The sequence below is a fragment of the Natator depressus genome, chromosome 12 (assembly GCF_965152275.1).
Source record: "Natator depressus isolate rNatDep1 chromosome 12, rNatDep2.hap1, whole genome shotgun sequence".
NCBI lineage: Eukaryota > Metazoa > Chordata > Testudines > Cheloniidae > Natator > Natator depressus.
In genome coordinates this window covers 2,257,969-2,276,193 of record NC_134245.1, presented here as the reverse complement: position 1 = coordinate 2,276,193, position 18,225 = coordinate 2,257,969, and the positions used below count along the sequence as shown (strand labels likewise).

At 54.5% G+C, this 18,225-nt stretch overlaps 2 protein-coding genes across 4 annotated transcripts in view; one reads left to right on the top strand and one right to left on the bottom strand.

The window, feature by feature from the left end:
• CARMIL2 (capping protein regulator and myosin 1 linker 2) overlaps nt 1-2,475 on the top strand; it is a 131,178-nt gene extending 128,703 nt beyond the window's left edge. Inside the window, exon 39 of the mRNA XM_074968329.1 lies at nt 1,983-2,475. Within this exon, the coding sequence (XP_074824430.1) occupies nt 1,983-2,299 (317 nt within the window). The 3' untranslated portion in view covers nt 2,300-2,475. The remainder of the gene's footprint in view (nt 1-1,982) is intronic.
• A 1,959-nt stretch (nt 2,476-4,434) lies between these two features.
• Nucleotides 4,435-18,225, bottom strand: part of ACD (ACD shelterin complex subunit and telomerase recruitment factor) — a 42,966-nt gene continuing 29,175 nt past the window's right edge. For 2 of the 3 annotated variants that reach the window (XM_074968326.1, XM_074968328.1), the window contains 10 exons: nt 16,226-16,305; nt 13,267-13,311; nt 12,414-12,448; nt 10,951-11,114; nt 10,427-10,514; nt 9,743-9,820; nt 9,534-9,629; nt 7,322-8,172; nt 6,322-6,401; nt 4,436-5,353 (listed from right to left, as the gene is read on the bottom strand). In XM_074968326.1, the coding sequence (XP_074824427.1) occupies nt 5,293-5,353; nt 6,322-6,401; nt 7,322-8,172; nt 9,534-9,629; nt 9,743-9,820; nt 10,427-10,514; nt 10,951-11,114; nt 12,414-12,448; nt 13,267-13,311; nt 16,226-16,305 (1,578 nt within the window). In that variant the 3' untranslated portion in view covers nt 4,436-5,292. Of the gene's footprint in view, nt 5,354-6,321; nt 6,402-7,321; nt 8,173-9,533; nt 9,630-9,742; nt 9,821-10,426; nt 10,515-10,950; nt 11,115-12,413; nt 12,449-13,266; nt 13,312-16,225; nt 16,306-18,225 lie in introns of all 3 variants that reach the window. The other variant, XM_074968327.1, reaches the window with a different exon arrangement.

The following is an 18,225-nucleotide window of genomic DNA, read 5'->3' as shown; positions in this document are numbered from 1 at the left end:
CGGTGTGCCCCATGACCCAGCAGAGCACGGATTTACCCCGCTCCCCCCGGGTACAGTGACAGTCATGGGAGCAGCAGAGCTGCTACCCAAGCGTCTGTGCCTTTGTGCCCTGAGCCAGCATCCGCCAGCGCAAACAGCTCTGAAACCTGTGCGGTTTTTGTTGTTGTTGGGTTTTTTTAAAAAGGCAGGTCACGCCGCGGAGCTCAGATAAGGTGCCCAGCCTAGGGGACGTTTTGCTCGCACCCAGCAGCGACACTCACTTGGTTTGTAACTAGTATCAGAGGGGCAGCCGTGTTAGTCTGGATCTGTAAAAGCCACAGAGACTCCTATGGCACCTAATAGACTAACAGACGTACTGGAGCATAAGCTTTCGTGGGTGAACACCCACTTCGTCGGATGAAGTCTGTAAGGTGCCCCAGGCCTCTTTGTTGGTTTGTAACTGCGCTCTGAAACCTTGTGTGTGTGTAACCCATGGGCTTAATAGGGCGATATCTCTTTACGAGATGCATTGGGGGAGGCAGGAGAGAGCTGTGTCTGGGTCATTGTTGCTAGGCAGATTAAGCATGCCACATCCAGAAGCTTCTGGAATTGGGGGTGGTAGTTTTGGGTCTGCTCCCATAGGGTCCCTGTTGTGGGGTCAGACTCCCTGCGGGCGAGCAATTTGTAACCTTTGGTGGGCTAGATTTCACTTCATTACCCTCCTCCAGTGCCAACAAAAACCCCCACTCTCCCAGAAAGTAGCTGGAGGCCCAGAGGTCAGTCTAGAAGGATTTTCAGCAAGGACTGCACAGGGTCAACCTCTCCACATTCAAGTCCCAAAAGGAACTAAAGAGGAATTTAATTAAGTAACTTTATAAAATCTTATGATAAACAAATCTATTTTTTATAACATGACATGGCTATGTTATAACCCACAGACATTACCTTCACAGTTATACATAAATAAAAACAACAAATTAAAATCTGAACAGTTTAGTCCCCACAGAAATACAGCGAGAAGAACCTGAAAGTTCCCAAAAGCTTAGGTTTTGTTCACCTAAGCCTCAGAGTCTTTGATAACCAAATCTAGACAGTTTGCTGAGTCTAAAACATATTCCCTCCCCTTGCTTGTAGGAATCTTCAGTTGGAATCCAGGCAGACTCATCCCCTGCAGAAAGTACTGCGAGCCAGTCAGCTGACTGATTAAATCTAGACACGTAACTGAGTGGTTGGTTAAGGAAAATCCTGTTACAAGAAAATACAAAGCTGAGAATAGCAAAATAGAAATGATTCTTTCCCCCATCACATTTAAAGAAAAGTTGGTGACTCAGACTAGTTGAGACAAGTTAACGGGAACAGTTTGACTAAAATCAAAACAACATTCCACCCGGACAATTAAAACAGAAGTGATTTTTCCCTCCCAGTTTCCCCGGCTATAATGTGCCTTGTCCAGGCTTCCCTGTTAGAGGGGTCACAAGACCACGAACCGGCTACAAAACGCTTCAGCGTTTGGAACACCAGCCTGCTTCCTGCTCAGCTTCTCCCAACTCACCCGGGGCCCGTGGCCTTCTGCAAAGCCGCCGTCCTGACCGCTTGCCCACAGGGAGCCTGACCCTGCACCAGGGACCCTGTGGGAGCAGACCCAAAACTACCACCCCCATTCCAGAAGCTTCTGGATGTGGCATGCTTAATCTGCCTAGCAACAGTGACCCAGACACAGCTCACTCCTGCCTCCCCCAATGGGTCTCGTAAAGAGAGATCGCCCTATTAGGCCCATGGGTTACATGCGCACGCACACACCCCGTGCACCCCTTCAAGCCTGTCAGACCCCACCTGCGAGCTCCAAGAAGAAAGGGGCCAGACCCAACTTCAAATCTGCTTTAGTGCTGTTGACATTGGTGCTGCAACAGCAGGAATAGAGGTGCCTAGGCTCCTGCACAGGCCCCGTGCCCTGCCAGTGGGCCCCCCCAGCTGGTAACATCACACTGCTGTATTTCCTTCAGGTGTAAAAATCCCCCTGCGCCTGCAGCGCTCGCCAGTCCTGAAACGGAAGCCTCAACCCAACTCCCTGGTGGATGTGGCAGGGAGCAGCACACCCAGCCCCCCGGCAGCACTGAAGGGTAAGGATGGGCTAGCCCTACAGCATGGGCACAGGGCATGGCACCCGCACCAACTCAGAGCCCTTTCCCCTTCCGCATTGCCCCGGCACCTCCTGCCTCCCCCCAGGCCCGGTCCGCTCCTCTTCCCTACACCTGCGTGCTGCCCCCTGCCTGATCCTGCTCTCCCCCCTACTAATGTGAGGTGGGAGTGGCCACCCTGAGGCCAGTGAAGTTACACTGGTGTAAAGGGGAGAATCTGGCCCTGTGGGGACAGGAGCACAGAGGCTAAAGCAGCCAGACAGGCCCCTCCCCTCCTGCTGAGCTGCAGCTCCCGGCTCCCTTTGTTGCTCTACGGAGGCACCGTTAGTAATGCTGTGGTGACCCTCGCTCATGCTGAGTTTGTGGCCCCTTCCCCAGATTCTCTGCCACAGGACGAGCACAGGGCCACAGCCGAACTGCAGGGGGAGCGGCCGCAAGCCGTGGAACAACTGGTTGAAAATGCACAGAACAGCCATACACCAAAGAGCAGCGGCTCCAGACCTGCCAGCAGCCCCCCAGGGACAATGAGTTAGTGGGGGCTGCCGCCTGCTGTCATTTCCAATAAACCACTGCGACCGAGTGCAAGCTGAAGGGTTATAATTTGCAATAGCAGCTCAAGCACCTGTGCAGTGTAGGGCACCATGGCCCAGGCAGCAGGGAGATGGGGGAGGAGGCCCCCAGCCTGCTCCCCATCCCTTCATGCTCCCAGCGCTGCCTATGGAAATGGGGACAGACCAGAGCCTGGCCCCACTGGGGGGGCTGCTAACAATTCCTGAACGATCTACAAGAGGACCTCCTTTACAGCTCCCACTACCCTCTGCTAGTCTCATACTGCGCACAGCTGCCTAAAACAGAGCTGCCTAAAACAGAGATGCCAAAAGCCAGTAGCTGAGTTTGCCACCAGCCTAAGCTTTTCCTGGAGCACCTGGCTCTGTGGATGCATGCACAGCTATGGGCCAGTGGCTTGTGTGTGTTTGCCATACATTGGAACTTGCCTTGTATTGTACAGCCCCAGAACAAGAGGGCTGTGCAATGCTGTGTTAGGTGGTTTTCAGGCAGGGTGTGATACTCACATCCAAACCTAGTCAATACAGAGCAATCTGTCTCTTCTGGGGCCCAGAACGGGTCGTTCCCCTCCAACCATTAGTCTGGGTGCATGCCGTCAGTTTGATTTAACCTGTCTGCACGATCCTGCCATTCTTACTCAAGCAGATCCTCCACTTCCAGCAACAGGGGTTTGGGCTGAAGGCACAGCCCATGTGCTCTGTACACGCTGGTTCTGCGTTCTGCTCCACTCCACCATGGCAGGCTGGAAATTCTGTGGCGCTGCTCAGTCAGTCAAAAAAACAAACCTGGAGGGTTTGATTAAAATGTGAACATGACTAATCCCAGATGTGTAGCTCCCTGTGTTTCTCCTGCCAGTGCATTTATTTCAGGTGCCCCATCATTTCAGCGTACTGCAGAACTGGGCACAGAAACTGAGCAACTGCTCTGAAGCAGCAGCAGGTTTAGGCAGCTGGACAGGCGTGTGTGGTGGTGGGGGGGCGGGGGTTGATAAAGCACAGGAACTCAGGGTCTGCAAAGATGAGCTGCTGGGAAATAGTTAAATTGAAGCTGCTGCGAGGAATGGAGCTCTTCAGACCTGTCCCGCTCTTGGTTCCGGCTGGCTGCGGGCTTGACACATCAGTCACATTTGGGTCTCGGCTAAGGTTTTTGTAACCAGCACAATGGCTAGAATTTATTTAATTTAGAGTCTGGATCAAAATTCTGCAGCCAAAAATACAAGTAATTCTGTCCCCAGGCTCACAGCGTAAGGCAGTGGTCCCCAAATGTTTTACATCAGCCCCCCCCCCCCCCCATCCATGTTGTCCCCAGAGCCATGGTCAGAGCTGGGGGTGGGGCTGGCAATCAGGGCGCTGCCAGGGGCTGAGACCAGAGCTGCAGCTGGGGGTGGGGCATTCACTCTCTGTATCCCCCCCGCCCACATTCCTCCACACCACTCCCCCCACCCCCCCTCCCTGTTTGGGAACCACTATCCTAAGGCAACAAAACTTCCCTTAGCCCTGCTATTTCACATACACAGCTGTTCCCAGTCCTCTGACAGACAGTACCTGCCTGTAGCTCAACTAGGCCCACAGCCTCCACCAGCACAAAGCAGAGCGAAGGACGCTGTATTTGTGTTGTGAACAGAAGTCCCTTTGCTCCCCCCTCCAGCTGCGCAGCATGCCCCTTGCTGCACCTGATGTGTGTGAGGGGGATGAGGATATTCTATCAGAGCCATGTATTTAAAAAACAGACAACTTTTTATTTTTCATTTCCAAAGCATAAACCATGTGAAATATTTTGTAACAAACGGAGCAGGAACCTAATCAAACAAAGCATTAAAAAGACCAAACTACTGCATTGACTCCAGAGTTGCAACTGGTAGAGGGGTGCACTGCTGCAGATAAGGAACGCTACCACAGTGCTTTCCTAACCTCTGCTACAACATGGGAACTCCTCTGGCTGGAGCAGGGCTGGGGCATTAGCCCAGTTAAGGGATGCTGCAGGTTGTAAGGAGATGTAGCAAGCCCCTTGCTCATAGGTGCTCTCCATGTGCTTTTGAGATGCCTGCTCCTATCCCCGCTCATTGCATTCCTTGACAAATAACAGACCGGGCGGGTGTGCGGGACAGGCAGAGCGCTGAAGGGCATTGCTTTCCAGCTGGGGTTTAACATGCTGAAGAGGTGATTGTAGGGAGGAGGGAGAGCAGAATATCCCACAGCAAGGTATCCTGTCTACCTGACGTTCCCTACACCAGCCCTTCTCCGTGGAGCACAGGAAAAAAACCAGTTGCCCCTCCCAGCCATAGCTAAGCCTGCAATTCAGCAGTGTCACACCATGCCAGCAAAGGGTCACGCATGCTGCTTCCCTGCAGCAACCACAGCCCTTCGGCTGCCCCCACTGTGGCAGGGGACTCCCAGCATACGGCACAGTAGCTATTCCAAGAGTCTGGGCCAGAGTTGTGGGGACTTGGAGTGCCTTTTGGGTAACTTGAGTGCCAATGGACCTTCCTTTTGGCCCCAGAGAGCCTACTCTGTAGGGATATCGAGTCATGCTCTTCCCTTTGGGCAAGCCGTGAACAAGAACAGGAGAACCTCTGAATAGCACGTTGGAACTCCACCAGGGCCTCTGCTCAGGGCTGCTCAGCTTTGGTGATCACCCAGCAGGCCCACCGCAGCATCGCCTTCGAGATCCTGTCAACCAAAACATGAGCACGAGTGAGAATGGGACGGCTGCTCTGCAACTGCCGTGCTTACCTACCGCAGGGCTCGGCTGCCATCCAGAACAATGCTGTACTCTGCCGAGGGAGCCCCTGAGCGAGACCCCAGAGCAGCTGTGCCCAAGCTGTGCTCCACACAGCAGTGACTGGTAATCCCCAAAGAGGCTGGTCACATGGTGCCGCTGCTTCTCTTCAGCTGCTTTGACAAGGGTCCAAGCACTCATTGCCAAGGACTGTAAGAGCAGCTCAAACCAGGAGTCAGCCTGGCTGCCTTTATTAGAGCTGGCCAAGAGCTGGGACTGCCAGCTGCCAATGAGGGGAGAAAGGAACAAGGTACTGACAGTATGTCCAGGGTGGAAGGGAACCAGTGGGCAGGGGAACACTGCAGGTGGGAGGAATTAAGCTGTGTAATGAAGAGACAAATCAAGTGTGATTAGTGTTCTCAGAGAGGGAACATGGGTTAGCGCTCCAGTTCTACGCCCCACAGGCGAGAACTGCCATACTTACCACCCACATGTTTGATAACCGCAACTGGGAGGGGAGAGGGCCATGAGTCAATCTCTGTATTACAGTGTGACCCACACTGGCTTGGTTTGAGAGCCCACCGCCTAGTGAAGCAGTGGGGACCCAGCTCACAGCAGTGACGGTCGCTGCATGGCCAGAGACCCACAGGTTGGGTTTGTAGGGGCTATGCAAGTGCAGCTCCCCGACAGCAGCATGGCACTGCGGCCCAAGCTGTTGTCAGAGGGAGCTGGTGGATGGCAGTGAAATTTAAGGGGGACCGGCGCAGCTCTCTCCTCAGCTGTACCGGCAATAGGGTCTCTGGAGCCGTGCCAGCTGCTTTGGACAGGATGCAGAGCAGCTTATGAGATGCAAAGGGAATTTGAGAAGCCCACTTAGCTGGGGTGTGCCCCGTCTGGGAGACCCACGCACCGCACTGACCTGGTGGAGTTCACTCGGGCACAGAGATCTGGCGTTGGTGCCTTGTAGGTGTATTGAAACGGGGTTGTTTTCACATACTTCTGGAGGGAAGGAAGACAATTTGGTTCAATCTATGTTAAACAACACAGCTGAAAAATATCCCCAGCCCATGCAGAGCTTCAGGCATAGCTTTCTTCCCCACCAGCTCTCCTGGCTCAGGAGCTGGTTTCATGCACATTTACCCAGTGGAACCATGACACTAGATGTCCCCAGGGAAAGAAAGAGTTCTGGATAAGCCAGCATGCAGGAGCAGGGGATTCTCTTGGAAATCTGAGTTACCCTGAGTGCTTGGCGCAGCCCTGGAGTGAAAGCCTCCCGAAACAGACACCAACCTTAAGGAGAGGTCCCCTGAAACAATGACTGATCCCCTCCAAGGAGGGGGCCTTGTGCTGTAAGATTGAGCCTACTTCAGCATGTGCAGCATGGCAGGGCCTCTTTCACACGTTACTGGGTTAGTTACTTAGAGAGCTGGAGGATTTCCTTGGTTGTTTAGGACCCCGTCTCCATCTGGGAGCCCAGGAGGTGACTCGTAGCAAGTGCTGGAGTGTGATCTCTGTACTCTCAGCCCTGCGCTCTGACGAGCTCCTCCAAATCCTGCTGCATGTGGCTTCTGCCGCCCCCTTCCCCAACCACATGGTCACAACAGGCTTCTCCCACCTCCCCACCATGGACATGGCTGTCTGGCACAGGAGCGATGGCTACTTTGGGAATGCCTGGCAGAGGGCAGTTCCCTGGCAGACGTGGGCTGACACAGACCCCTTGCTCCTGGAGCAGGACTGTTGCAGGGGAAGAAAGCTCAGGCCCAGCAAGGGAGAGGCAGACAGCCTCAGAGGGAGCCCTTCCCTTTTCTTCTCAGCTGGAAGGCTGGTGGCTACAAGGCAGGGCCTTGGGGCTGGGAGACAGGAGACTGTGGGACACTAAGACAAAACTAAGAAGTGACAATGAGCCTCCGAATCTTTACCTGTAGCTGGCCTGGCCCGGATGCAGCCATGCTCCCGACTGCAGCTGTCTCATTCCCTCTTCCTGGCAGCCCCTCCGGGTCCCCAGGCAGTGCAGGCTCCTGAGCTGGCCCGGCCTGCTCCTGCCTGCTCTTCTTGGCTCTCTGAGCACTCACGAACTCCATACCTGGGTTCTGGCCCACTATGTTCATGTCCATGCAGCGCTTGTCCCCCATGGGCACATCCGCATGGGGAGGTTTCCTCTGTGCTCTCTGATGGGTTTTGCCTGGGCTGGGCAAAACCTGGCCATGGACCTTATCGTCATCCACCAGCAGCTTTCTCTTAGTCACCCTGTGCTGCCTGCTCCTGCACAGATCTTTTCCCCCAGCTCCACTCCCTAGCTCAGTGTCCCCTTCAGAGCTTGTCAGACCACTGTTCCCCACATCTGGGAGGGAAGCCAGGCCACCACGATCAGCCTGCCCTCCATTTGCAGGGGGTGCTGCTCTGCTGCCCAAAATAGGAAGAGCAGGAGAGAAAGGGCACAGATTGGTTTGGAAAGCCCCAGATGGCTGGCCGCAGAGGATGTCATGGCTGGCATCATGGTTTTTGTCCACGTGTGGTGCCCTCTGGAATGTGGCAGCAGCTGTTCCTTGACTGGCAACCTCTGGGGCACATGTACTGCTGTAGGACAGCAGTGATGGAGATACAGTCTTCACTGGTTCACCCTGGGATAAGGTACAAGGGGACTTCTGGCTGGAAGGCTCCAAGAAATCTGGGGTGTTGCTGTCAGGCTGCATGATGGCCGCCTCCTCTGCAGAGCTGGCCAGCTGGGCCTCTTGTGTGCTTGGCAGGCTGGGCTGGATAATGGACTTCTCTGACAAAAGAGAACAAAACACAACTTTCTCTGTGGACGAGGGCAGGAGACAGCAGCATGGGCAGAGCCTGTCCCACCTCTCTGGGGCTGGGAAGGCAGCTGGGGAAGGATAATTCCAAAGGGGAACTATCCACAGGGGCCAATCATGGCAAAGTTGGCAGGAGAAGGTTAGGCCTGAATAAAGACTGGGAGTGGATGGGTTATTATAAAAACTAAATTTCCCCCTACTGTTACTCACACCTTCTTGTCAGCTGTTTGAAATTGGCCACCCTCATTACCACTACAAAAGTGATTTTTCCTCCCTTGGTATTCTACTGTTAATTGAATTGTCTCGTTAGACTGACCCCCGACTTGGTAAGGCAACTCCCATCTTTTCATGTAGTATGTATATATACCAGCTACTGTCTTTTCCACTCCATGCATCTGATGAAGTGGGTTCTAACCCATGAAAGCTTATGCCCAAATAAATGTGTTAGTCTCTAAGGTGCCACAAGGACTCCTCGTTGGTTCTGCTACAGCAACTCTTGGCTACCGGAGGGGTCCTTCAAGTGTCTTATCCAGGTTCTATCAGGCATTTTCTCCTCCGTGCTGACTGGCTGTTTGCACCAACACCCTCCCTCACAGAGTCTCTCCCTGCTGTACAGGCTGCCCCGCCCTGACTCATTCCACATCCCCTCTCCGTTCTGGTGTTTTTCCGTTTAGCTGATCCTGTCCCAGCACAACCCCTCCCAGAACATTAAAACAAACCCAAGTGGTGGCACTACTACAGCTTCTGTCACTGATCCCGTTGTTCACTCTGCCCGTTATCCTCCGTCCCCCAGCCTGTGTCTGTCTTGTTGAGTTAGCTCTTCAAGACAGGGGCTGTCTATTACTCTGTGTCTGTACAGCGCCTAGCACAATGGGGTGTTGATCTCCGGTGGTCTCTAGGCACTACCATGATACAGGTACCACCAATATTGTGCAAGGGCATCAGCCATTTATGGGGGGAGAGAAAGTCTATCACCCTTGGTGCATGCAGATGGGTGGACTGGCAAACGCTATCACACACACAAACAGGCACCTGAATATATCAAAGAGATTCAGGCTGCACCTTCCTGAAAACCATCCTCATCCCCTGCACGTGCTCACATCATGGGCCACATTTTAAGAACTGCGTGTGCAAAAGTGAGTGTGCAATTTTAAGTGTGATGGTGGTAACAAGGCTTATAAATTGCGTGCGTGTGCACGTGAGCACACAATTCTTCCTGTCTGACCCTGTATCTCCAGAAGGTGTAAGATACCGGGTGTACAGACACAGAGAGAGAAGGAAAGACGCTCTCCACTGGCAACAGGAGATGCTGTAGGGAGATGTGTGCACTCACCTTCCAAGGAGGATGACAGAGTCACGGACACTGACTGAAGCTTGTCCCAGGGATTATCCAGGGATACGTCCAAACTTCGGGACATCGCACCAGGGTCTGCCAAAAGCGAGAATGAAATTAGACTGCAGCCCTACAGATTGGAGAACTGCAGGCCAGGCGAAAGGCCTCAGCAAGGAACAGTGGCCACTGGCTCAGGCTCCTCTACTCACCATTGGGGCATGACACTACGCTACTGTCATCCGGGTCCTTGTCAAGGCAGCTACTCCCAGGAACGGTGTGAGGAGCTCCTGCAGGAAAAGGGGGGTTGCCGTCACACTCTGGGTGCCTCTCGCTGACTCAGCTCATTCCCTGAGAGCACCCTAAAGCCCCCCCCTCAGAACCACAGCAACCTGTCAGGGCAGAGCTCCACTGGGGATGATTCCAGGGTTCGCAAATCCCCTGGCGAGAGGCAGCATCTCATTCTAGCTGCATCTGTGAAGGGCCAGGCCAGGGACTGGAATGCCAGTTGCCATCCCACGCCACGTGGACCAACTTCCCCAGAGAGCGCAGCCCTGCAGGCAGGGCCTGACTGAACCATGCGGCTCGGGAGCCCTGCCCCCATTCCAGAGCCACCCCTGAGAGGCAGACCCAGTTGGTGCAGAAAGCTCTTGGTGCAGAAAGCTCGTGAGGGATGGGAGCGGAGAGAGTGTCAGGCAGAGGGTGCCTCACTGAGACCTGGGCACGCTCCTGGAGAGCCCCAGCCAGCGGGGAGCCTGCTAACATGCAGGGAGCTCTGACTGAGAGCCTGCAGCTCTCAAAATCAGGTTTGCAAGGCGCTCAGGCAGAGCCCAAGCCCAGACATAGCAGACTGTTACGCACAGTCTGTGTCCTGTAGGTACGGCTGTGGCACTGACCTGCCAGGCAGGCATCATGAATCGCCTCCTTCTCCTCTGGGCTGATCACCAGGAAGTTGGCTGGTACTGTAAAGACGTCCTTACTCAGCTGAAAAGAGAATTGTTAGCCAGCTTCCACTCCACAGACAGAGGGACAGGGAGTCCAGGCAGCCCGGCACACTGACCCATCCCTGGGGCTCCTAGCATCACTGGGAAAACCAGCAGCTCTTCCCCAGACCAGGAGAGTGAGCCCGGAAGAGCTGATTTTAGCTCTTAGGTCTGAGCATCCCGCGTGAGCTCTGGGAACCCGACGCAATGCAGCACTATCCCAAGAAATGCCAAAAGCCTGTATGCCACAGCAAGAGCCACCCTCGCTCCCTCCAACTCGAAACCTCTCCTGCACTGGGTCCTTCCCTCCCAAGGTCGAAGGATTTACCTCTTTCTTCTGCGAGAAGAGCCCCACCATCGGCCCTCAACCCCGCCTGGCCCCGAACCAGATCGTTGGACACACGCACAGCCAGGACAGGCTGGCAGCCAGGACTGACCTCCTCTCTCTTGCGCTCTGCCTCCCAGTTGGTGACAGGAAGCCTCTCCCCTATGGCTGGCACCTCACTTGGGTCCAGTAAATCCAGGCAATCCTCGACATTCTGCTTCAAAACCTTGAGCCGTCTCTGCCCTATGTCGATCATTAACTGAGACACCGAGGTCCCTATAGGGAGACAGACGCGCCCACGTCAACAGGCCCGAGGCCGCGAGACCACAGCCTAGTTGTGACACACACAGAGAGCCTGGAGAAGCTATTTTGTACCAACAGCTCTCAGTACTTCCTTTCTGCTCCTAGCAACAAACTTGTCTTACATTCCCACAGCACCTTCCATCACACAGGATCACCAAAGCACTTTGCAAAGGATGTACCGCTCAAGAATTACGGAGCACGAAATGCCGCCGGCTCTGGGGCAGAAGGGGGCAACCCAAAGGCACTGGGGAAGGCAAGAAGAGTTTGGATGGGGTCTGCTCCGAGCCCTCAGCTGTGTGTTAGTTTTGGCTCCAGTAAGACCCAGGACTGGAACAGCAGGGGTGCTAAGAGCCAGGATGGGGGTGTCTCAGTGCAGTTCCTGACGGACAGGCGCCCACAGCACACCACGGCCTCCTGCCAGCCGCTTTGCTGCCTGTCACAGAGAGGCAAGGGGCTGATTCATTAGAATGCAGACGAGTCAGAGGCTGCCCAACGGGAGCAGAGTTATAACCAGTGCAGTGACATGGCACTCCTGTGTAGGAGCGAGGTAGAAGGGGGCACTGCCCATGCTCTGTGAAGGCACACAGGATGGCCAGTGCCAGGGCTGTTGATCAGGCCCCTTTCACCAGCAAGGACATCACTTCTGGGCCGGGGGAGCTAATATGAATCTGGGCTCTTTATTAACCAAACTCTTAAGATCATTTTGTGCTGCTGAGAGTTCCACAGGCAGCCACCCAGGGCCAGAGGGAAGGCTGGGCAGAGCAGGCTGACCTCAGGGAAAAACACACCTCCTTTGGATACCAGTGTAGCGTGGCCAAATGCGGCAACCAAATCCTCAGGCCGAACTCCCTGCGCTTAGTGAAGACTAAGGGCCTCCCGCTGGCCTGACTGGGTTCACAGCCCTTTGCTCCAGAGTGGTTCTCTGACTGCAGCACAGATGAGGGCAAGGATCCCGGGCTCCGTGTTTTCAGTGAGTTTAGTAGCTGCACTGACAGCCCCAAAGCCCTCAGTCCTGTTTATCTACTGAGAGCCCTGGCAGCATCAGCGCACCTCAGCCCCGCCCAGAGCAGACAGCTCCGGAGCACAGGTCAGTCTTTAAACCACATCCAACTCCTTGCTGGGATGGCCGACGAGGCAGGCAGTTAGTGCCATTGTGGCAGAGGTCTGTGTAAGGTGGACTGAGAACTGAGATCCACCAACTAATTTCACACAGGTCAACAACACCGCCCCCCCTGCACCCCCCAGCCTCTCCGATCACCATGCCCACCGTACCTGAGGAGGAAATGGTCTTCAGGGTGAGGCCTCTCCTGCAACAGTCAAACAATACAGATCCCAGGGTCAGGCTCCAGACATCTTCCCTGGCCAGCACATGACAGAAAACCTTACAAAGCTCATGCAGTGCCCCCTGGCCCAACAGGGAAACCAGAGCCGGGGGAGTGCCCCAAGACTGAGCCCCTGCGGGAATCAGAGCCAGCCCCTGGCCTCTCTCTCTCTCTGAGCAATTTCACTCTGGCAGGCTCACTATACCAATTTGCTACAAGCAAAGCACTGCACTTCTTTGAGGAGATGGGCCTTTCCAGGAATGCGCTAGCCCTACACCTCCGGGTGCGATGCTTGCACTGAGACACAGGGGAGCTAACCCTATTGTTTCAGCCCAGCTCCCTCCTCGGGGATATGAAGCAGGGAGCGTGCTGCTCTTCAGCAACAAACCCCAAACAGGAGGTGAGCAGTGGAAGTTGTAAGGCATGGTCTCAGCAGAGCAGGAGCTGCCTTCCTGCGCCCTAAGGGAGCCATTCACAAGCAAGGCAATGGTCCCTCTACCCCTCCGAGCCACTGCTCACTCAGGAGGAATACATGGCCAGTAGGGGAAGTTTCCTCACGCCCTGAAGCACGAGGGCTCACACCTTAACATTTCATCCCAACTACGAACACGCTCAGCCATGAAAACCAGCTTTTTTTGGTGACTCCTGCCAAGCTCAATCACAGCCTGTGACACAGGAGTCCCACACACTGGAAGCTGTGTAAACATGCACCTCCTTTCACTAGTCAGCACTACCCATGCCCTGATCTAGCATAGATCTCGGCAAGTCGGGAAAATGGCGCCATAACTGGGCCATGTACTCACTGCCACAGTTCCTTTATCTTCTGGAGGATCGAGGGCTCCTGATTACTGGAACAATAAAGAGTCTTGATTACCGGTGCAGCAGCCTACCCCACACGCCCACACAAGGCACTGCCCTCGCTGTAGTAAGCAGCGCTATTTCCTTGAAGGCTTCATCTCCCCCTTCCCTCATCCCCTCCCCAAAAGAGCAGATGAGCTAGAACACATGGGATGGTCATAAAGACAACCACATCTAACTTGCACAGTATCTCCCTCTGGCAGACTGGCTCATATCAGTGCAGTTCCTCCAAGGGTGATGTGATTAAAGCCAGGGGGAGAACAGCAGTTTAGAGCTACAGAGAGCCCCCAGGGAAAAACAGGGACACGGGGCATATAGGGGTTTAGAGAACCATCACACAGGGGGCTAGTGAAAGCCTCAGTGACTGACTACATGCCTTCAACCTCTGCAGTGCCCAAGCAGCTGGGCCAGAGAAGTACTAAGGGGTTCTGCAGGGAGCGCAGAATGGCCAGCCCTGCAGGTTCAAAACCCATGAGTCAGACACCCCAAAAAGGGTTAGAACACCTGGCCTGTGAGGAAAGGTTAGAACAACTGGGCACCTTTAGCCTGGAGAAAAGACTGAGTGAGGCCCTCATTACAGTCTTCACGATGTTAAGGAGTGTTATAAAGAGGATGGTGATCAATTGCTCTCCATGCCCAGTGAAGTGATGGGCTTAATCTGCAGCCAGGGAGATGTAGGTTAGATATTAGAAAAACTTTCTAACTCTCAGGGTAGTTAAGTTCTGCAATATGCCCAAGGGAGGTTGTGCAATCCCTGTCGCTGGAGGTTTAAGAACAGGTTGGACTAGGTTTGCTTGGTCCTGCCTCAGGGCAGGGGGCTGGCCTAGGTGATCCCCTTGAAGTCCCTTCCAGCCTGTTTCTATGATTCTATAAAATCAGCCCCAAAATCATGAGTTTTAAGATTCAATTGTGATTTTCAGTCTGTCTTCTGAATTCTGCCCTCTGTGTGCACCCCACTGTGTGCGAGCGCGCCACCCTATGGCCAACTCTCTCAAATAGCAAATGAGGCGGTTTTAGCCTCTTGGGCGGGAGCTCGCAATAGAGAACCCAACTGAGATCAGAGCCCCGTTGGGCTAGGCACTGTACAGCCACAGAGTAAGACACAGTGCCTGCCCTGAAGAGCTAACAAGCTATGGACCGGCCCATCACATATTGCTAGCGGGGTACACAAATCGTAGTGTTCTGGAGTTCAAAGCCAGAGGGGACCATCTTCTAGTCCCATCTCCTCTCTATCATAGGCCACCAACACACCCAGCCACTTGCACAGTAAATCCAACAACCATAATTACATCAAAATATTACAGTCATCAGGAGACTAAACTATTGGGGGCCACAGGCAGAGAACAGGACGGACCCAGGTGAATCAATATCTGAGGCCCCGGCAGCGGTAGGAGATTGATTAAGTGAGATATGACCAGATGATCTCCGCTTCTCATGCTGCAGAGGAAGTTAAAAAGATCGCAACCCAAGTCTGACTCCAAGTATTTGAGGGACTGCAAGGGGACACTAGGCATTCAGGCCGAGATCCCCAAAAGGTATTTAGGTGCCTAACTCCCATTGAAATAAATGGATGTTCGGTGCCTAAAAACACTTTGAGAACCTGGCCCTTGGATTCTAAGTTTCTGTTTCCAGCCTCCGAGAAGATTGTGGTGAGAGACCCCAGCCCAGCGCCACTGCTCAGGTGCTCTGTGAGGAATGGACCTGGGATCGCTGGATGTAAAAATAAGAGGCTCACCCACTTGACCTGAAGGACCATCTCTTAGCATGGAAGTAGTAGTAGACTCAGACCTCTGCACATGGTCTACTTGCTAAAGGGTGACCCAGCCCTGTACTGTGTTAGTGTGGGTCACAAAGGCATCTCACTGGAGAAGTTCCTTATGGAAGGTTGTGTGGCAAAGTGGTTGAAACTTAACTCTGCTCTGTTAGAGACCTGGGCTCTATGCCCCGCTCTGCCTAAAGTGATCTTCTGTAAGCACGTAGCTTATCTGTGAAAATGGTGAATGATAGTTACTCCTTTCAAGACCATAGCAAAGGCACAAAAATATCATCCCTGGAAGAGCTAGGAGTTTGAGCATGCAGTTTGGCAAACCTGCCATCCGGCCAGAGCCTTGTCTGGGAAGAGTTTCTCATATATTTATTTTGCTTTCCAAAAAGCATATGATGGGTGAAGCTTTTCACAGCATCTGCAGCCAGGGCCTCAATTCCATGACCCACCAGAAATTTGCAAGAAATGGCCATGCCGTGAGCTACATGGAGACTGAGTGAGGGGCGCTGCCACAGGGCCTCTGAGGGGTAAAGAGGCAGATGGGATCCCAGACCCACCAACTCTATGCAGTTCCCACACAGAAAGTGGTTTTCTGCCTCTGTGACAGGCCTGCAGGGAAAAACCCTGCTCTCCAGGGAAATCCCCAGCTATCAGCTGCCCTTTCCCATTCCCTGTCTCCTGCAGGCGGGGGAAGAAGAGAGTCAATCAGAGCTGCTGGATATGCTGCAAACAACCTGATCCCTCAGCACAAGCAAGAGGCCTAACCTCTTCCCTTGTAAGCAGATGGCTGGTGCACCCCTGCAGCTCTCACCCCAGTACACAGAGAGCTGCACTACCCCCCTGCTTCGTGTGTGTGTGTGTGTGTGTGTGTGTGTGTGTGTGTGTGCGCGTGCGCACGCGCTCCTAGAGGTAGGGGTGGGGGGTGATAAAATTAAAAGTTGGAGGGTGTGATACTGGGGTCTTTCTGGCATCATCCCCGTGCACAGCCATGCAACACACAGGCCAGTTGATGCACCGTTTGCAATCTCTTGGCTTTGCCTTAGGGGTGTGGGATCCCCATGGGGCCCCCATCCTCAGCTGCAAACTCAGCGAGGGGGGAAGTGCGCGCTCGCAGCTGCCGCACAAGCAGAGGGCCTTACCAGTTCAGCGCCTCCATCCTCTGCCTCTGCAAGGGCAACACGATGAACTGATGGACGGACAGGTAGAACTCGCACTCCTCCTGGAAGGGACGGACAGGCAGTGTCAGGCGTGGGGTGCACAGCAAAGCCACCTGCTCCCCCCGGCACCGGCTCTGGGCTCTTCCTCTGCCCCCCCCAGGGCACTGGAGGGTAGGAGCCTAGGGAGCAACGGGAGTGTCTCCACCAGGCCCCTCAGCAAATGAGGGGTACGCGAAGGGTGGGGGGCCGTGGCCGCTGCAGGTCACAGGCTGGAGGGAGCAGGAGAGGGGGCCCTCTCGCCTCAGTCCTCTCTGGGGCTCCCCCTCGCTCTGCGGGATAACAGCCTGCCCCCAGTGGATGGGCGTCCCACAGCCCCGGCCCAGCCGCCTCCGGCCTGGTTGCCAGGGCGCCTGATGGCACAGAGACCTCTAGTGGCTGAACGACATAGCGAAAGCTAGCACCCCCCGCCCCGTATCTGAATAGCGGCCACAAAGACAAACCCCAGTGCCGGAATAACGTACGGCAAGCTAACACACACCAGTGTCTAAACAACATACGCACATGCACACATCTAGTGTCTGAATACACGTACCACAACCAACCACACACCCCTGACACTAGTGGCTGAATAATATACTGCAAGCAAACACATCCATGCACCCCTTCCCTCCCCTCGGCTCTAGCTGGGGCATCCACAGACCTCCCCGCTGTGTTTTTTGGAACGTGAAAGGCTTGGGCTGCTCAGGCTCAAGTCACAAACCTCTGAGCACTGCCTGTCCCTGTCTGCCCCCTCCACGTGTACAGCCTAGTCATCTGCAGACCGTCTCCCTCTCCAGGGTAGGGCCCGCGCCCGCTCCAGCCTCAGTAAGGAGACCAGATGTCCCAATTTTATAGGGACAGTCCCAATATTTGGGGCTCTCTCTCTTATATAGGTGCCTATTACCCCCCCACCCCATCCCGATTTTTCACACTTGCTGTCTGGTCACCCTAAGCCTCAGGCCAGTTTGACAAGCCAGGCTGGAGCAAGCCGATGCACTCCCTGGCCAGCCCCTCGCCGAGGGACGGACCCCACGGGGGAGACAGGCCAAGGAGTGCCTAGAAAGCTCTTGGGCAACTGCTGCAAAGGATTCTGGGAAAGCTCCTGGGCTGCAAATGGAGGAGCAGGGGACAAGCAGTCACCTCATCATGGGACGGGCATTGTGACACAGGCACCAAGGAACTGAGGGTGTAATGGGATTGGGAGTGCCTGCTTCCTCCAGCCACCACATCCTCCCTCCCCACACAAACCCCATTTTCTGAGGGGCAGTTCTCCAGAGCCTGGCACTGCCCCTACCTATTCGGGAGAGGGATAGCTCAGTGGTTTGAGCATTGGCCTGCTAAACCCAGGGTTGTGAGTTCAATCCTTGAGGGGGCCATTTAGGGATTTGGGGCAAAAATTGGGGATTGGTCCTGCTTTGAGCAGGGGGTTGGACTAGATGACCTCCTGAGGTCCCTTCCAATCCTGATATTCTATGATTCTATGATACCCTCAGTCACTGGACCCTTGCCTTTCATCCCCACAAGCAAGGCATGGGTGTGCATGGGGAGCTTGGAGTCAGGCTCCCGCGACACCAGGACACAGACCTCTCCAGAGATCTCAACCCTCCCAGGTACCCAGTCCCTCAGGTCTGGAATGCACAAAAAATTTCTGTAAAACAGACGAAGGACCCCCCCCTCAATCCCCCACGTGCCATGCCCCACCTGCCGATCCCCCATGTGACCTGCCCCATCCCATCCCCCACCCCCACGCCACCCCCCCACATTCCGTGCCCCATCCCCCACGTTCCATGCCTCATCCCACCGCATCCATAATGATCTATGTTGTCTCCTCATTCCAAATGTTCTCTGATACTCACTGGTTCTTTCCCACATCCATCCATAACGTAACACACCCGCCACTGTCTCTCCACATCCCACCGAGGCCCGTTCCATATCAGACATGC